General features: G+C 43.9%; 1 protein-coding gene across 2 annotated transcripts in view; it reads left to right on the top strand.

The window, feature by feature from the left end:
* Positions 1-10,024: 10,024 nt before the first annotated feature.
* The window catches only part of BICDL1 (BICD family like cargo adaptor 1), a 73,695-nt gene continuing 65,357 nt past the window's right edge, over positions 10,025-18,362 (top strand). For both annotated transcript variants that reach the window (XM_044989874.1, XM_044989873.1), the window contains exons 1-2: positions 10,025-10,475; positions 15,836-16,051. In XM_044989874.1, coding sequence (XP_044845809.1) covers positions 10,059-10,475; positions 15,836-16,051 — 633 coding nt within the window. In that variant the 5' untranslated portion in view covers positions 10,025-10,058. The remainder of the gene's footprint in view (positions 10,476-15,835; positions 16,052-18,362) is intronic.

Raw genomic sequence — 18,362 nt, 5'->3', positions numbered from 1 at the left:
TTGGAACGGAGTTCTGATAGCACAGATTCGTCTCCCCAAACAGCAATCAGATCCAATACCTCCCATTTGATCCATACTGAAGCTCTTTTGCGATTCTGGGACTGCATGGTCACCTGTGCTGATCAGCTCACCACGCTGGCCAAACAGAAAATGAAATTCCAAAGTTCGCGGGGCTTTTCCTGTCTACCTGGCCAGTGCATCGGAGTTGAGAGTACTGTCCAGAGCAGTCACAATGGAGCACTCTGGGTTAACTCCCAGAGGCCAGTGCTGTCGAATTGCATCCACACTGCCCCAAATTTGACCCAGCAACATTGATTTCAGCACTAAGCCCCTCATTGGGGAGGAGTACTGAAATCAATTTTAAGAGCCCTTTAAGTCGACAAAAATGGCTTCATCGTGTGGACGGGTGCAGGGTTTAAATTGATCTTACGCTGTTAAATTCAACCTAAACTCGTAGTGTAGACCAGGGCAAAGTTTGCAGACGATACTAAATTATTCAAGATATTTAAGTCCAAAACTGAGTGAGAAAAATTACAAAGGGATTTCACAAAACTGGGTGATTAAGCAACAAAATGGCAGATAAAATTTAGTATTGATAAGTACAAAGTAATTCACATTGGAAATAATCCCAATTATACTTAGTGATGGGTTCTAAATTAGCTGTTACCACTCAAGAAAGATCATGGAATAATTGTGGATAGTTCTCTGAAAATATCTGCTTAGTGTGCAGCAGCAGTCAAAAAAGCAAACAGAATGTTAGCAAATGTTAGGAAAGAGACAGCTAGCAAAAAGTGAATAGGGAAACTTATTTACCCCTTCACATAACACAAGAACCCAGGGTCACCTAATTAAATTAATAAGCAGCAGGTTTAATAACATAAGGAAGTACTTCTTCACACAATGCACAATCAACATGTGCAACTTGTTGCCAGGGGATGTTATGAAGGCCAGAAGCATAACTGGGTTCAAAGAAGAATTAGATAAGTTCATGGAAGATATTGTTAGTAGCCAAGATGATCAGGGACATAACCCCATGCTCCAGGTGCCCCTAATCCTCTGACTGCCAGAAGTAGGACTGGCTGACAGAGGACAGATCACTCAGTAATTGCCCTATTCTGTTCATTCCCTCTGAAGCATCTGGCACTGGTCAGAAGACAAGATACTGGGCTAGATGGACTACTGGTCTGATGTAGTGTGGCCATTCTTAGGTTAACAATGGTAACATTGTGAAACAACACGCTTGCTACGTCAGCAATTTCTATTTCAGAGCCTTGCACCTAATGGTATCCATTTCATTATTTCTATCAATGCATTTTGCAGAAAAATCCAGTTCCTTTTTTTTTACTAGGCAAAAGCTTTTAGTGCTGTCTCTATGCAGGGGCCACAGGCATGGCTGCCTCTAGCCAAGTCTGGAGATACCCAAGACTTCTGGGTCCCCACAGTCAGCATATATGCCAAATTGGAGTAACAATCACCCCTCCCAGTGGATCATCTATAAAGCCTTGGAAATCCTGCATCAAGGGACCATGTGCTTTTTAAATTGTGGAGCTGGATCCATTTTTAATTCTCCCATGGTCTGGCATAACCTAAGAGATGCCCAAGAGGCCCTGCATGTTATTCAGCATAGGGACCTGGACAACCAAAGGCCAGTCTTGACCATCATGGACTCTCGACTCACTGAAGAGATGCTAGCCACCATCCTGATGAGGAACTATGCCTAGATCAGGGATGCCCAAACTTTGCTCAGCTGTATTGATAATTTGTCCAAAGCCCATCACACCTTATTTGCATAAAATGGAGTAGAATCTATCATCGATCCTCATCTTCAATATGGCAGTACAGCCTGCAGAAACTACAGGAAATGCTACATCTTAATTCAAGCATGCTGGGACTCATAACTTACATATTAAATGAGGGTAGCAGTGGGCCACCAGGGCCACTTCAGACAATGCTGCAAACAAGCAGCTACAAAGTGCCCACCAGTGTTGACATCATGTTTGTTTTATGCTTCAGGGCTGTTTAGTAGGAATTCTTCATCCTCTATTCTGCTACCTGCCTTCCTAAACATATCCTATTGTGTATACTACCTACTTCTCCCATCCAATAGCAATGCACACACAGCTGCAACTTGCAGAGCATAGGAATTTGGAACAGTTGTGGGGGAGAACACATTGAACCTTGGTCCTCGCAGCTAAGGCCCAGTATGTAAAGGAGACTCGTATGCTTGAATTGGTCTTTTGAACAGTCACATTGAACTCTAGGGCCTGCACTTGACCACCTCTACCTTAGTCTCTCCACCTTCAGTAGACAAGTGGCATATTATACCAGTTCAGCTTTGCTCTGAGGCATATTAGAAGCAGAAATTATTCTAAAATGTGATAAGTAGAGGAAAAATAAAGCAATTAACATTTTTAGAAGACTAGAGGCAGAGCTGCAACGGAAGTCTGCTACCCCCACAGGAGGGTTTTTTCACCATATTAAAAGGAGGCTGAGGGTTACTAAGAACATTTTCCTCTTATCTCAGTGACGTTAAAGTTCAAATTATGAAACAAGAGTACATTTTCAGTGATCTGGCTAAGGCTTTCTAGATTCTAGGCTCCCACATGTGTGCTTTCTTCCTCTGGAGGAGAGGAGGTGTTCACTTATAGTTTTAATTTCTGAGTGTTGCCCTCTTATGTCTGAGGAGGAGGTATTGACTGAAGCAAAAGTGCCTATTGAACCTTGGTCCTCAATGTTTAAAGAATATTTGATGTTTAAAGAATATTTTACCTATTCACTTCAGGTTGACACATACGAGTACTTGCTTCAATAGAAAAGAAGTGTCATGGTTAAAAACTTGGAACAGCGAGAGTTTTGTTTTTAATATGTCTGTCTTGACCCTTCTGAATCATGCAATCCTGTATACAGAAAGCTGTGGTCTTTGCCTCTCTGCTTTCTAGCAGCTAGAAGCCATAAACCTTTCTGCTTGCTTCACTATTTAATAAATTGGGTTTAGGATCACTCAACCACTTCATTTCTCCTGTGAATAGGGCAGGACAATATTAATTTCAAAACATGCCTTACTGGAACAGTTGACATCAGACTTCAAGAGCCTCTGTGGCTTGGAGTTTATTTCTCCTTGACTCCTCTAGAGAACATGTGTTATATACCAGTGTCCTAGGCTAGGTGGTCCACTTCCAGATTTGCTTCCTTCAGAAGAGGCTGTCTGATTAAGTGAGTTTCAGCATCAGCCCAGCCAGAAAGCCTCCCAGCCCTAAGCCCCACCATGCTCCCTAAACATCCCATTTAATTACAGAATTGTATTACTGGAGGATGGAGTGTCATATGTACAATTACCCTGAAACTGTATTTTCACTCAAGGGGTTTCCTCAGGTCTTCAGCCACCACTTGTCTCTGGCTGTGGACTCTCATCCCACTCCTTCTGAAGAGTGGGGGAGGTCTAAATATTTCCATCCAGCCAGGCTTCCTACAGCCCAGCTGTGATCTCTCTCCATGGACAAAAAGCATTTTTACCGGTGATCCCACAGCTCTCAGCAGAGTACATTTATTTAAAAAAATAAAAAACACAGAACACACACAAATTCCAATATGTTTACTGAAAGTTTACCAGAGTTCATTCCCAACTCCAGCACAGAGGAGTAGGAAGTGGCAGTCTTTCCAAGCCTTCAGCAAAGGTTGTGGTCTTCCCCCTAGGATCCTCAGGCTTGTCCATTGTGGGACTCAACAGGAAGACTCACAAGTCAGTTCAAGTTCAGTGTAAAGATGTAGACAGCTGATAATCAGACCTCTGCAGAACAGTGTGGCACTGCAGGTATGCCTCACCTTACCTTCCCCATGTGGAGCAACAGTTGATTCACTTTAACCACCCAGGGCAAGGAAAAGCCAAGACACATTAACAATCAGGTTTTAGAACAGAAATCACGGCAACAAACAGTTCATCAGGACTCCAATACAGGGCTCCCAAACTTACAGTCCACACCAAAGTCCCTGTGTCAGGTTCAGTTTGTCTCCTAATACAGACAAGCACAACTACCACCTGCTTCAGGCAGCTCAACTTCTACTCCCCCCACCCCCCTTCCCATCCACTGCTCTACTTCCTGTTTCTGTTCTTATGGCTCAGCCCCTAGGACAGGGCACAGCCACCTCCTCCTTGACTATCCCCAGGCTGCAAGCTTCAGCCTATCCCTGAAAGGGGTAGTACACTTTTTTATACACTTTAATACTTATTCTTTTATATCAAAAGCCCACTTGTTTCCTAGTCTCTGGAAAAATCCAGCCTGAACCACTAGATGCAAACCATCACAGGGGGTGGTGCTTCTCTGGGATTGTAAAGAACTCCAGGGATAATCACCCCTCCCCACCCCCCACTATTTTCAGTTCCTGGAGGAGCTGTGGTAACCCTCCCCCATGGAATAGAACATAATCATACAAAAAATAATAAAATTTAATGCAGTGGTCCCAAAAGACACTGACTGGGGTTGCAATATCTATCCCAGAGAGAAAAGGAGATGAAATTCCTCATTACTAACCATGTTTGTGGTTCTCTTCTCCCCCACCCCCTCCAGGTTAGCCTACCTTGTTGCTTGTTCCAATTATACACCAGTGGAAGTTTCTGACTAAGGAGGAAGTGAATATCCTGTTGCTTACACACTGATTCTGACAGATGGCATATTTTTATCCTTGTTTACTCATGCCATAGGTTGAGACTTGCTACTCTCTAGACAAAAAAAAATTATCTTCCTCATCATACAACTAGACGTCATTTACAGCAGACAAAATTAACTGGCAAACAGTTTCTCCTTTCTCACTTTGGCACCAACTCTGCATAGTTAAATGGCCAACCCATTCTGTCTCTTCAGGGAATATGGCTACCTGCTACTATCACCCCTGTAATAATGTCCACGTTTAAAAATATTTGCATTTGTACATGCAGGCACATTTCAGGCTTCTTCTGGACACTGAAAAAATCCTGAAATGCTTGGATCAAAATCTCCAGTTTACTAATTTTCTTGAATTCTCAGTACATGGGCATTGATGGCTCCCCAAAATTTTTTTTTTTTTTTTTACTTGCTTCCATTAAATGCTTCTTGTTTTTCTGGGCTAGGATTTTTCAGAGGAACCAAGAACATTAGGGACCAACTCCCTTTGAAAGTCACTGGGAGTTGAGTGCCTAACTCCCATAGACTGTTGAAAATCCCAGCTCTAGATTGTTAAGCACTTTGGTATCCTTCTGGATGAAAGTCACTATAACAATATAAAATAATCTGTCTAACTGCTTTTTATGTACATATTTTTAATCCATTTAAACAATGTGCATGATACAATAAAGGAAGGGTAATGAATAAAGGAGTTAAAAGCAATTCAGTAATCTATTTCTAATAATGGCAATAATTAAATTCTGAGGACAGTGATGGATTTTCTGACATGGAGATTAATAGACAGCCATGCAGTTAAAGCATTAATATAAACTGAGTCAAATGTATTACATAGAATATTGTTTAGTTAGCTGGGCACAAATGAAAGCTGAGCATGTTGAACTAGAATGTACGAATATGGTATTAACATATCTGTAATAAATGCTGTTTAGGTGTGTCTGTTTCTCCTCCCAGGCAGTCACCTCTCTCACACATCCAACAGCTAGAGCTAAGAGTTTTGTTTTCAGCTTTTTGCGGGGGGATTAATATCTTCTCACTATAATCTCTTTTTATTGTACACATTGAAGGAGGCATTAGAGATGAAAATGAATGCCACAATGGATTTCATTAACCACCCCAGAAGGTGTGTCTTGTTATAATAGGCTATTCCAGCAGAAGGCACATCAGTTTGGATTCTAAATTACCTCCCCTAGTTAAGAAGAAACCTAGCATACCTAGTAATAGTATGGTTTCTGTTCTGGGGAGAGGTTCTTTTAAGGAATATAATATTGTACAGGATCATTTCACAGTAAAGTGAGCCCTGCTTTCCAATCAAACTTCTGTTGATTAAAAGGCAGGTCTTAGGAACTGGATGACTGAAAGAACTGATAATGGGATACAGAGCCTTTCACCTCTAATTTACTGGTTCAAATATAGTTCTGGGTAATAATGACCAACAGTTATACCATTTGATGGCTCTTGGTGGCCCATATGAAATGAATTAAAGCATCTCAGTCTAGTTCTTAGTGAACAGGTATTCATATCACAAAAACTCCACCACAGTTCACATTAACTGACATTGTTAGGAAGAATCCCAAGGACTGAGTAGGCATCCTGGGTAAGTTACCTTCAAAGTTATTCTCCTAATGCAGAGTTAAGGGCCATTGGCAGAAAGCTAGAGGGAAGTTTGCATTTGCACAACTCACCTATCTGTGGATAAACAGAAGATTTTTAGGGCTCCCAATCTGACATCTTCATGAGCACTAGAAAGGGATACAGCTCAATTGTGAGATGTAATTAGTTGGAGGGTGGGGCTAATTCTGTGTCCTAGCTATTGATATATATGCAATTATGTATAGAGATAGACTGAATTCAAGTGAGGCCCCTGGAGGGGGGTGGGAATTTAGAGGCAACCTTTAGTGGGATAAAGCTGTGTAAAATTCCTGTTTTCTACAGGAGTGTAGTCTTCCTTAAAGGGGTCTCAATTCAACCATAGCTAAAATAACACCTTTTAAAAAAAATAAGTTTTAATAATTTGAAATCTCAGCACCACTTTCCTTCTTCCCCTCCCCAACCCCCCCCCCCCCAAAAATTAGGGCAAGTCCTGGGCCCTTAGCAAAATACCCTAATAAAGATCTCAAGGGAGTCTGGCTATTTGATGGTTCCCAACTCCTCTGTGCCCTCTCCTTCCAGAGAGGGAACTTAATCTTAGAGTTGACTACAACTCCCAGCAGTCACTGAGGCTGCCTTTAAAATGAACTTTATCCTAGTATAAAAGTAATGATCTTTAATTGGTGGCAAGCCCCAGTGGCTGTTGGGAGTTGTAGTCAGCTATCCAAACTAAACTGCTGGCCATAAAGATGCTGAGGGGCACCTCATTAGCCTAGCAAGCCTAACCAAGGCCTCCAAAAGGGCAAGAAGGGCTTGGATAACATAATGGCACTTTAAGAGGTGCAAAGTTGTCTCCTTAGAGATATTTGGGTAGGATAGTATTTTCCTTGGCTTGGGGGCCTACAAGTATCAGATCTCATAGTTTTATGCCAGATATGGTAGAGGATTTGGGGGTGTAAAAAAAAAAATCTGTTTCTACTTGTGAACTCTTCCTTTCAGCATTAAAAAAAAAAAGTCTGTCTGAACCACATTTTTGGTGAATTTGTACATGCGTGATGCCCCACTGGCTTAGCCAATAGTGTTAATTTTTCACACACTCTTATTAAGAGGATGAAATGGGATTCTCCAAACTTTTTTTAAATTCTTTAACTGAATACTAGAATTTCTTTAATGAACTGTTATTTTACAATTATAAGCTTTTTTGAAATGCCTTCCCCACCCCCAATTCATTAAAGGCAGTTGTGGCAGGGCTTCACTCACCATGCTGGTGCCTCCTGCTGGCCATCTTGGGGATTAGCTCTGCTGGTCAATACACCCTCACCCAATGGTGCCTTGCCCACCATCACATCTGCTCTTGGACCCATATCACTCCTAGGACTGCAGTGGCCTCTTCATGACACAGCCCTTGAGCCACATCACAATCTGTGCATCCCCCCTTCCAGGGGCTCTGCAGTCAACTGTCCAGCCACTTCCCCAGTGGCAACTGCAGTCAATTGTCCTGCCACTTCTCCAGTGGTGAGTGGCAGGTCCCAGGCCCACCTAGGGACCCTGTACATAGCAGCCACATGTTGCATCCCCTCCAGCTCCTCAGTACATTTCCCTGGGCCACTTCCCCACAGCACCAGCATCTTCTTCACCCTTACTCCAGGGGCACAGCATCCCACTTCTGGCAGACAGGCAGGAGCTCCCTCTCACTCCCCTGTTCCTGCCTAACACTGCTCTGTCCAGAATGAATGAATGCTTACACTAACAAGTCCTCCCTCTTAGAGTTCTAGGAAGTAACTAACTCTACGCTGCCCTGCCCTATTTTTATATGGGCCTGCTGGGTCCTGATTGGCTGCTCCTCACAGTCTCTCCCTATTGGCTGCTTCCTGCACAGCCTCCTTAGGGGTCTATTAACCCCTTCCATGCCAGGTGGAGAGGTGCCCCATCACAGCAATTCTACTAACAGGTTAGTGTTTTGATTGTGTCATTAGTATCCTAAATCAGAGCCATGCTTACAGTAATTCTCACAACATGCCTACAAAGTAGACATTGTTATGCCATTCATTTTACAGATGAATACAATGATAAACTGAGAGAATAAGGCCCACATTTTCAAAAGTAGCCTCTAGCTTTAGGTGCCTCGCTTTTTGTTGCTCAACTTTAGACACATAAATTGTGGTTTTTCGGGAGGCTGAGTAGGTACAATTCCAGTTGAGCCCTATCTGTCCAAAATTGGGAATCCAAAACTAGAGGCCACTTTTGAAAATGAGGACTTCTGTAGTTTGCTTCAGCATAACAAGCAAGTCACTGGTAAATTGGAAATAGAACTCAGGAGTCCTGCTGAATCCCAGTCCCCTGCTTTGACCAGTAAACCATATTGCCTGAGCTTTGAGAACCATGTCTAAGAAAAATATTTTAGATTATGATTCATCCAAAAATGAGTTCTGAATTATTTGAGAACCATAAAGATTCTGATTTTCAGGAACCAATCTTAGGCAGGATGAAATGCAACATTAGGGCTGTTATTGGAATCTGGCAGGTTTTTTAAGAGGATCATGGTTTATAACAACAGAAGTAGTGGTGGTTAGTGGACTGAGCAAGCCTGGGAGTGAAGAACTCCTCGAGAGGGAATTTTGACTCTGCTTTAGACTTGCTGTGTAGTTTTGGGCAAGTAAATTACATGCTTTCTGCCTGTTTCATCGTCTGTAAAATGGGGATAACATTTATGCCAGGGGGCCTGTGAGGTTTAATTTACTAATGGTAATATAGTGCTTGAGTCCTCAGATGGAAGCTGCTATATAAGTGCTGAGTATTAGGATTAGGTAACATTGGTAGAGTGCTTTGAAGATGTTACCCCTGTTAAAGTGAGTGGCATTATTATAAAGAAATATCTGTAAGGCATTTTAAAGACTAATTTGAGGTAATTTTGAGGGCACCTGTCATCTTAGATGGCAAATACCGTCAGTAAGGTTTGCCTTGGGCTGGCTTGAACTCTTTGCTCTTGTCTGTTTTTGCTCACAAATAGTTTCCTATGCAGTATGAAGGGGCAGGTTTAGGCTCAGCCTCACCTCTTCTAGGCATTCCGCAGCTGAAGGCCCTGCACTGAGACAGCACAGCCCCGGGCACTGCGGGGGGCGCTAGGGGACCCCATCCTAGGGCTGTGCTGTTCGTTATGGGCCGGCTGGAGAAGACCTGCCGCACCATAGACAGGGTAAGGGCCGAGTACTCCGGCCCCACCCCGAGAGCAGCCTGTGCCTGGGTGTTAGTCCAAGGTGGGTTGTCTGGAAGGGGCCCCGGCGCCTGCGTGTGTCTGGGGGAGGGAATGTTCTGGGCAGTGCGGCGAGGCTCGGGGCACGCAGGGGTTAATCAGGGCAGCACCTGGGTGCCGGCCTATGGAGCTACCCGGCTCGGCGAATCAGAGCCCCTCGGAGAACAGGTGTTTGCTGTCGTCAGGGCTCGGGGTTGGGAGGGGGGTGGCCGCGCCGCCGGCTTCGCGAGGCTCCTGCAGCCGCTGCTGCAGCGCGATGTTTTGCAGGCGCCGCGGCGGAGATGGGGCGCGGGCAGCAGCGCTGCGGAGCGCGGCCGGCGGCAGCAGCGGGGCGCCCCGCGCGCGCTGAGACAGCCCGGCTCCGGCAGCAGGGCGGCTAAGGCGGCTCCCCGCGTCCTCCCGGGAGGCGGCGCGCGCGGCGGCGGCTCGGCGCGGGCACGGAGCGCGGGGCAGGCTCCTGGCGCAGCCCAGCGTGCGGGAGGAGAAGGGGCAGAGGCAGCCCCAGCGGCGGGGGCCGGGCTCGCCTGCCCCCGCAGCCTGGAGCGCACGAGGGGCGGGCCATGGCCGCTTACTGCCTGGGCTTGGCGGGCGCCGCTTCAGCACCAGCGGAGCTGGACAGCGCCTGCTGCATGGAGCTGCAGGGGGCGGCGGGAGCAGGAGCCGCCCGGAGCCCCGCAGCCGCCGCGGCCGCCTTAGCTCCGCTCCAGGGCGGCCCGGGGGAGCTGGAGCTGGCGCTGGAGGAGGAGCTGGCGCTCCTGGCCGCCGCCGGGGAACAGCGGCAGCAGCAGCAGCAAGCCGGGGAGCAGGACGCGGGGCCTGCCCCGGCCGGGCAGCAGCCCGAGCTGCTCTCGCTGATCAGGCAGAAGGAGAAGGACTTGGTGCTGGCCGCCCGGCTGGGGAAGGCGCTGCTGGAGAGGAACCAGGACATCAGCCGGCAGTACGAGCGGATGCACCAGGAGCTCACCGACAAGCTGGAGGTGAGGGGCTGGGGCTGGCCGCTAGACGGGCTGGGCTGGGGGAAGAGCCGGCCTCAGGGACACTCGCACACGGGACAAGGCGGGGTAGGTGGCGAGCTGCGCTCCAGGGGCAAGCAGTGGGCTGGGCTGGGCTGGGTGACTCCAGCCTCACTTACTGGGGGGGCGAAGACGTGAGCCTCCGAGCCGCGTGCCGGGTGGGGCGAGAAGCCCTAGTCTCCAGTGACAGTGTAGGTGGGAGCAAGTGAGAACTTGGTTCTGGAAACCTGCCCTTGAGGGACGCTATAAGAGGAAGCGGGGGGGGGGGGGGGAGAAACCTGGGCTCCAGGGATAACGACGAGCGTTTCACCTAAGTTGCAGGCCCCGGCTGGTGAAAGGAAGGAGATGCATTGGCATTCGGGGTGGGAAGCACCCCGGCTCCAAGGACTAGAGAGAGAGACAGCGGGAGGAGCAGGAAGACTTGAGCTCCCTTAGAAAGCATGGAGGAGGCCTTTCTTCGCAGCAAGTTTTTTTTGTGTCTCAGCTGCTCAATGGCCACAAGCTGGCAATGCTAAGTTCAGGGGCACTGCTAGAGCATTGTACTCTAAAGGCACAAGTAAAGAACATCCCCCCTTTTCCATCTTCACCCAAATTACTTTTTCTTTAAAGGTAACTTTGGGGACTTGTTTGTAGGTTTCAGGCACAAGTCCTTTTTATCTAATTTACTTTGAATGTGTAATGTGCTAAAAGAAGATTTCTATATTGAAACCTAGAGATGTTCTTGCCTTGACCTCCTGTCTTAGGGCTATGGAGGATGGGAGGAACCCATGAAAACCTTTGATTGCCCAAAGATAAGGTATACAACATTGCAAAAATCTGTCTACAGACCTACCAGAACCTGCCATGGGAACTATAGTTAATGGAAATGAAATCATCTGAGGTTAATTTCATAGTGGTTTTGTATAACCTGTATATAATTGAACACCTGGATAATCTACTGGAACATATGGAACTGCATGAAGGCATTTCAGTTACAAATTATGCTCACCCACTGTCTTTAAAACATTTCTCTGGTGTGGTTGGTCTTCTAGAAAATAGTAATTCTTAATACAGGTACCTTCCTTTCTCATGTTTACTGGAGATGAGGCACATGGTTATTATAAAGGGAGAACCCAAGACAGACCTGGAAAGGCCTTCAACAAGGCATCGACTGAAAATCCCCCAGGCTGATGACAGGAAAAAACCTATTTGGGAAAAAATTAATGATGCAATACAGGGAAAATATTCCTCTTTTCAATTTTGTTTACTGTGTAGAACTTTGAATAATTTGTACTAAATCAGACTACAACATAATGTGCTGAAAGGTCTGTGAAGTAGGTGCTGACCCTGCATAAGTAGGTAGAAAAGTAGGTACATTTTAACTGTGGACACACACACTTTTTTTTTAAGTCTAGATTCAGGAATACTTCAGAATTGAAACTTAAAGTAGAAGGTACTGTGTACATAATCTTTGTGCCTTAGCAATTGGCTGTTATGGATAATGTATGCCAGCAGATAACCTTAATGGTAAATGTGTCTGTGAACTGTCCTCTTTGAAAATACCTATAAATAGCTGGGAAAAGCTGTTTGCTAGGAACTCAGTGGATTGAGCTATGTATTGATTTTTAGGTTGAAATGGAGTGATTATAAATGAAAGGGCTTGTGCAGGCAGCTTCTCTTGGACAAATTCTATTACACAACTATATAAAGTATTACTGTTACACCAGTTCTTTGCTTAGAGATTTACACTAGAAGTTTCTAATTCCACCAGTGAATATTGTTGAAAATACTAAACCCAGGGAACACCATTTTAGAGCTAGTTTGAACAGTGACAGATTAACATTCTAATTTGAAACCATTACCCAACACTGACCCTGTGCGTACACGTCAGTATATTCCTATCTTCCTTGTGGAGTCATATATCTTTGCAAATTCAAGAGGATTTGTGAATTTACTGTAAGTACCAAAGTCCTTTGTTCTGTGAGCTTTTTCATCCTAAAGGAATATCTGTCTTTTTGTTATTAAACCCTATACTTTACTATAGCCAATAACTTTATCTCCATAGTAAAACTTCTCAGTAATTTTACTCTTCTGATAGCAACAGTAGTGAAGGTGACATTTGTTCAAAATGTTGTTTAATTACACTATTTATTAGTTTAATGTTCCCCCACGTACATGTTTTTAATATTTAGCCCTTTTCACTCCCAGTGCATTAATAGTTAGATTTGCTTTTGCTTTCACCTAAGAGACAGGGTATTTTGAGATAATATCTTGACTCTGTCATATCCTGGGACCAACATGGCTACACAATACTGCAAAAAACGTTGATAATCCTGTGTTCATCAAGCTAAAAGTTAGTCTATTGAAAAACTTCCATTCACTTCAATGGGAGCAGGAGCAGACTGGGGGGCAGGGAAAGGAAAAGATCGTGCTTATTTTATCCATTTCCCTATATTGCATTTTCTCTCTCCCTTTGTAGAATTTATTATTGCTGCTTTTTGAAACTGAGCTGTTAGCTGAGATCACCCTAGTTACAGTTTCACTCAGATTTACTGCTGTTAAATAGCAAGTTTCAAGAAACATTTCCTCCTTTCCTCCCAAGTTAACTGTTCAGAGCTAATGCTGAGAATTCAGTGCAGTTTTTCCAGTGTATCCACTTCCCAGCTAACAATGCACTGATCTGCTCTTCTGGAGTCACCAAAACAGCTATAAATCTATATGCGCTCTCTCTCTTGATTCTTTGCAGATTCATACGTTTGTTTTCCTCTGAAAACACACACACAATGCACAGTTAGCTCTTCGTTATCTCCAAAAGTGTTCTCTGTGTGTTTGATGGCCTGGTTTACTAAGGTTCTGCATTTGGTACCAAGCACACCTACTTTGACAGAGACCTCTCAGTGCTGAGTCAGAGTTTACATTCATTTCCAGATATGGAATCCAGATCTTATAGTTGGAATGCTCTCTGAATCTCATTGTTATCCTCTGCAAAGGGTTAAAACAATTAATGCCTCTGTTCCTGTTCTGTGTCCTTTTTCCAGCATTTTGCAGTGCAGCTTCTCATTGTCAACAAGGCAACCCCCACTTGCTCCTGCCTTTTTAAGTCAGGACAGACCCAACTCAGTTAATTGGATGAGGAAGCACACCTTTCAGAATAGAACAGAATTCAGTTCTGAGTAGAAATAAATGCTAGAAATGAAATATCAAGTAGAACAGTCTGTTCTTTCACTCCAGTCAGTACTAAATAGCATGGAAATGCACTAGAGATCTCCATGCAACTTACAGGACTCCAGGTTTGGGGAAGGATTGATTATAGGAAGAGTCTGTTTTTGAGACAAAAAAATTGTAAAAATTAAAAAAAAAATGATAGAGACAAAACAAATCTAGTCAGCCCATCTTGGTGGATTCCACTCTTTTGACTCTGCAGTGGTTTCCCACAATATCTTTTGTTGTATCTCCTTCACCAGACAACTAGGCTAGAGCTATTTGGTCTTCCTGGTAACTACATTCCCCGAATCAATGATTCCCATTGGCTGTACGCCTCTTCCATCTATTTAATCTTTTTTGTAGTAAATCAGCACAATATTTTAAAATAGTCATTTTGGTCCTGTATATAGGCTTACAGTTTGCTTCTGAATTATGTTCAATATCTTTCTTAATACACCTGAGAATGTTGATTGTAATCTGTTTGCACTGCTTATACTCACCATGCTAAGGTTCAGTCTTCTATCCACAACACACACACCCATATCCTTCTGAACAGTGCTTAGCAATGAATGAGATATTGAACTATAAAGGAGGATATTTTTGGCTTGATGTGTGGGTATATACATGCATAACTCCCCCTCACCTGCTAAAATTAGAATATATCCCATAGACTGCAGGAACTGTAGCATCGTTAAAATAGTAGGAAACACGTTTCCTCGTGAGATTTTTCTAAAATCAAGATGGCAGTCTTCAGAGCAGGGACTGTCTTTCTTTATTCGGATGTACAGTTCTTGGCATAGTGGGGTCGATCCATGAGTGAGACTCAGGTGCTAACACGGTACAGATAATTAAAGAATTAAAGACACCAAAGAAGCCACTCCACATAAATACTGTGTGATTTTTCTCCCCATAGGTTTATGGACATGAAGGGATGGGAAGATAGTGACCTGTGGGATTGTGTCCTGGTTAAAATGGGGAATTGCTGTCTGTATTAATCCCAGTGGCCTCTTGTCCCATGCTGTCACATTTTCTTGAAAGGAGGACCACATTCAGGAGAAGAGGCATTGGCAGCATGGCTTCTGATGAAGCCAGCTTGCCATATGGGACAAAGGGACCCAGAGAGTAGCAAGAAGAGGCTGTCACTCTTCAGGATACCCAAGATTTCCCCAAGAATCTTGGAGCATCAACAGGAAAGGGCTTCACTCTGTGAACCAGTCTGCTGGCAAGCAAATGTGGCCTCTGTTACCCCAGAAACACTGTGAACTTGAGTTTTCCAAGCAACTTTAGCCCTCCTGGATTTTTCTGCAAAAGGGTATACTATGGAAGGAGATTGACCTAATTTTCAGCTCTACTTTAGCCGAGCCTCCATTTTTAGACCTTCAGTTAACTGGCCCTGCAAAACATGCAAATTATAATAGACTTCTAACTACCTGATTTTTACAAACAATTAATTGTGGATGCAAAATTGTGCTTGCAAATCTAAAGTCAATTTCTGAAAATCTGGTTCTAAATATATGCATACATATATTAGGTACAGAAGTCACTTCACCAGTCACGGATACATTCCCCTCACCCCCTTTGGTGTGGAAAACAATAGTTGTTTTACAGCACGCAGACAGAAAGAGCCACTTGACAAGAAGCATATTTTACTGCAGGGTGCCTAAAGCATCACAGAACTGGTTTTAAAGATCTCTGATTGTGAGAGCAGAACAAGAATGCCAGGATGGTACTAGATTGACCCCCCAAAAATTGTTTGAGTTGACTCATGTTTGTCTAAATTATTAATTGGTCTGTGTGACCTAAATTTTCTGCTTATTGACATTCAGAGTCTGCTTTGCTGTTTCTTTGTACTCAAAACAAAATTTGGCATTTTTTACTTCCTCCATTTATCTACAAAGCACATGGACAGATTTATTATTGGAATAGGGCGAGATTTCACTACCCGTTTCTTGACTCTAATATAGATTTGCAAGTCATATAGAAGTAGCAAATTCTTGAATTGTGTTTGCTGCATGAACATACAGGGAGGAGCTGATGAAAACAGGAGGGATATCTGGGAATGGGGAATCTGGTAGGAACATGCAGCATCCTTTGGTTTTTTTTCTGCTTTCATAATCTTTTTCTTTCTTTCTATTACCTAGCACCTAGAGCAAGAGAAACACGAATTAAGGCGACGGTTTGAGAACAGAGAAGGGGAATGGGAAGGAAGGGTGTCCGAGTTGGAGAGCGATGTGAAACAGCTGCAGGATGAGTTGGAGAAGCAGCAGGTTCACCTTCGTGAAGCAGATCGAGAGAAAACACGAGCCGTCCAGGAACTATCTGAACAGAACCAAAGACTCTTGGATCAGCTCAGCAAGGTGAGGCCTTCTAGCAGGGACAGGGGCAGGGGAGGTGGAAGTCCCCACGTCGTTAGTCAACTCTGTCATTCAGAAGAGTCTTGAACTCTTCTGTAATCAACCTTTTACACAAATGAGTGAGACCCTTCCCTTAAAAAAAAAATCTATTCCATGTCTCTGGTCAAACTACATCAGTGCCCCTAACAAGATGTACTGTCCTTAAACTGTACTTCATACCCTGAAAATGGGCTCTTCCAGGTGATCCACAACACAATCACATATTGTTAGTTGTGGAGTCAAGGCTGTTTTCTATTTATTTTATGGATATTTTTCATCCAACTTCTCTTTTCCTCTCCAGGAACTTAAATCAGACTTCTAAACAGCTATCAGCTTGAAGTGTCATTAATATTTTACTATATGTAGGGCAAGACTAATCTACTGTCAATTTAATGATGACACCAAAGGCCCAATTCTGCCTCTAGTTATCCAGGTGTGACAGTTATTGAGCTAAATGGTATCTATACTGTTAGAACTGAGGGCAGAATTGGTCACCCCGAGATCATGCACTCACTGAGGCAAATTCTGTCCATGGGTAAACATACAAAACCCTACTAACATCTTTGGGATTGCATGATTTTTACTAAAGGCATAATTTGGCCCACTGCATGAAGGAGGATTGAAAATTGAAAACTAGGATGAGAATTTTTTCTAGATTGAATGCATACCTTCAATAATTTAAAGAAGGATGATTAAGGGTTGTCAAGCCCAAAAACTAACCTGTCTTAGAACATTAAGAATCTGTATCTTTTGTCCTCCTTTATTCCATGGTACTCCCAGAGAATCAACAGAAATCTAACAGTCTGTATGGTAGTACCCTTGCAAGAATGTCTCATGTGAATGTGGTAAATTACTCCAGCATATCAAGTGCAGTACTTGGAGCAGCACAGTGCACTGTGTAGATTCAGGCTAAAGATCCAGAACTGGGGTCAGTAGGGAAGCAGCAGCTCAAAGTGTTGGCTTGGGCCAGGATTTCCTTGTCTAGAGCTGATAGGAACACAGTAGTTGGTGCAGGGAAAAATAAGAGCTGAGCCACAGTGCTGGCACCCGGAGAATATCAGTAGCTGGACACAGGGGCTCTGGCTGCAGCTGTGCATTTACTGTGTCTTTTTGCATATGTAGCTTCTGCAAGGTCTCTGTATGAGAGAAAATATTATCTTGTGGTTAAGGCATTGGATTGCAACATGGGAAATTATGGGGTTTGTTCCTAGCCCTGCCACAGATTATGTGTGTGGCATTGGGCAAGTCACTTAATGTTTTATTTCCCCATCTGTGGTTTTTCTTTTTAATTGGTATAATAATCCTTTCCTAGTTCCTTGGGTGTAGAGGAGAAATTCATTAATGTTTGTGAAGTACTCTCATACCACACTGATAGGGCTATCTAGAATCTGCTCTTTGTAGCATACACTGACAATTCTGTCAAGGAGAGAGATTGAATCCATGGCTGAGATCTTCATCTAGGACTAGAGAGACATTCTGGAGATTAGGTTTGATATTGCAGGGGGTAGAGGCTTAGGACTTCACATGAGTCAGGCTGTGAACTTAATCCCAGTCAGATTTCTGACAGCTTCAGGACCACTTTCCACTGCCATGCTCTTTTCACGGCCAGTCATTAAGACAATTACATAAAGGATTGTAGCTTGCAGGCATCATAACAAGCTGAAAGACAATTCAAGAAAGGACAAACCTTTTCCTTGGGCTTTGGGCCACACAGGATTATAATTGTATAGCGTCTATAGTGTAGGAACACCTAGAGCCTCCACTAAGTCGGGGCCCCATTGCACTGTACAAACATGGCATATGGCAGTTCCTTTTCTAAAGAGTCACAGTGTTCCACCACCATCCAAGTCCTAACTGGTCTTTTTGGTCCTTTAAATCCCTGCTACTTCCAGAGATCTATGTTCGGTGTCCCTCTTAACCCGTTTCTACAGAACCTGTGTGTCCCACAAAGACACTGGAAGAGGAGGGGCCACTCATCTCTTTAGAATGTCAGTCTTGGTGCTGAACTTCACATATGCAGTGACAATCAGCCCCCTTCTTAGAGATAAAGTGTGTGGATTTATGGAGAGAACTTATTGGGTGAACTTCAGATACTAGTAAGCAATGTAGTTCTCAGCGTTTCAGTTTAGCACCTGTGCAACACTTCCTGACATTTAATATACATCTTATATCATCATCTTTTGTTATAAGTTCTTACTGGGATGAAGCCATGGGAATCTTGGTAAATCGCAGTTGAAGTGCCAGGGTCTAATAGCCTGAAATCAGATTGTTGCTC

The sequence above is a fragment of the Mauremys mutica genome, chromosome 16 (assembly GCF_020497125.1).
Source record: "Mauremys mutica isolate MM-2020 ecotype Southern chromosome 16, ASM2049712v1, whole genome shotgun sequence".
Lineage (NCBI taxonomy): Eukaryota > Metazoa > Chordata > Testudines > Geoemydidae > Mauremys > Mauremys mutica.
The sequence above is the reverse complement of the archived record's forward strand: the minus strand, read 5'-3'. Positions and strand labels throughout refer to the sequence as shown.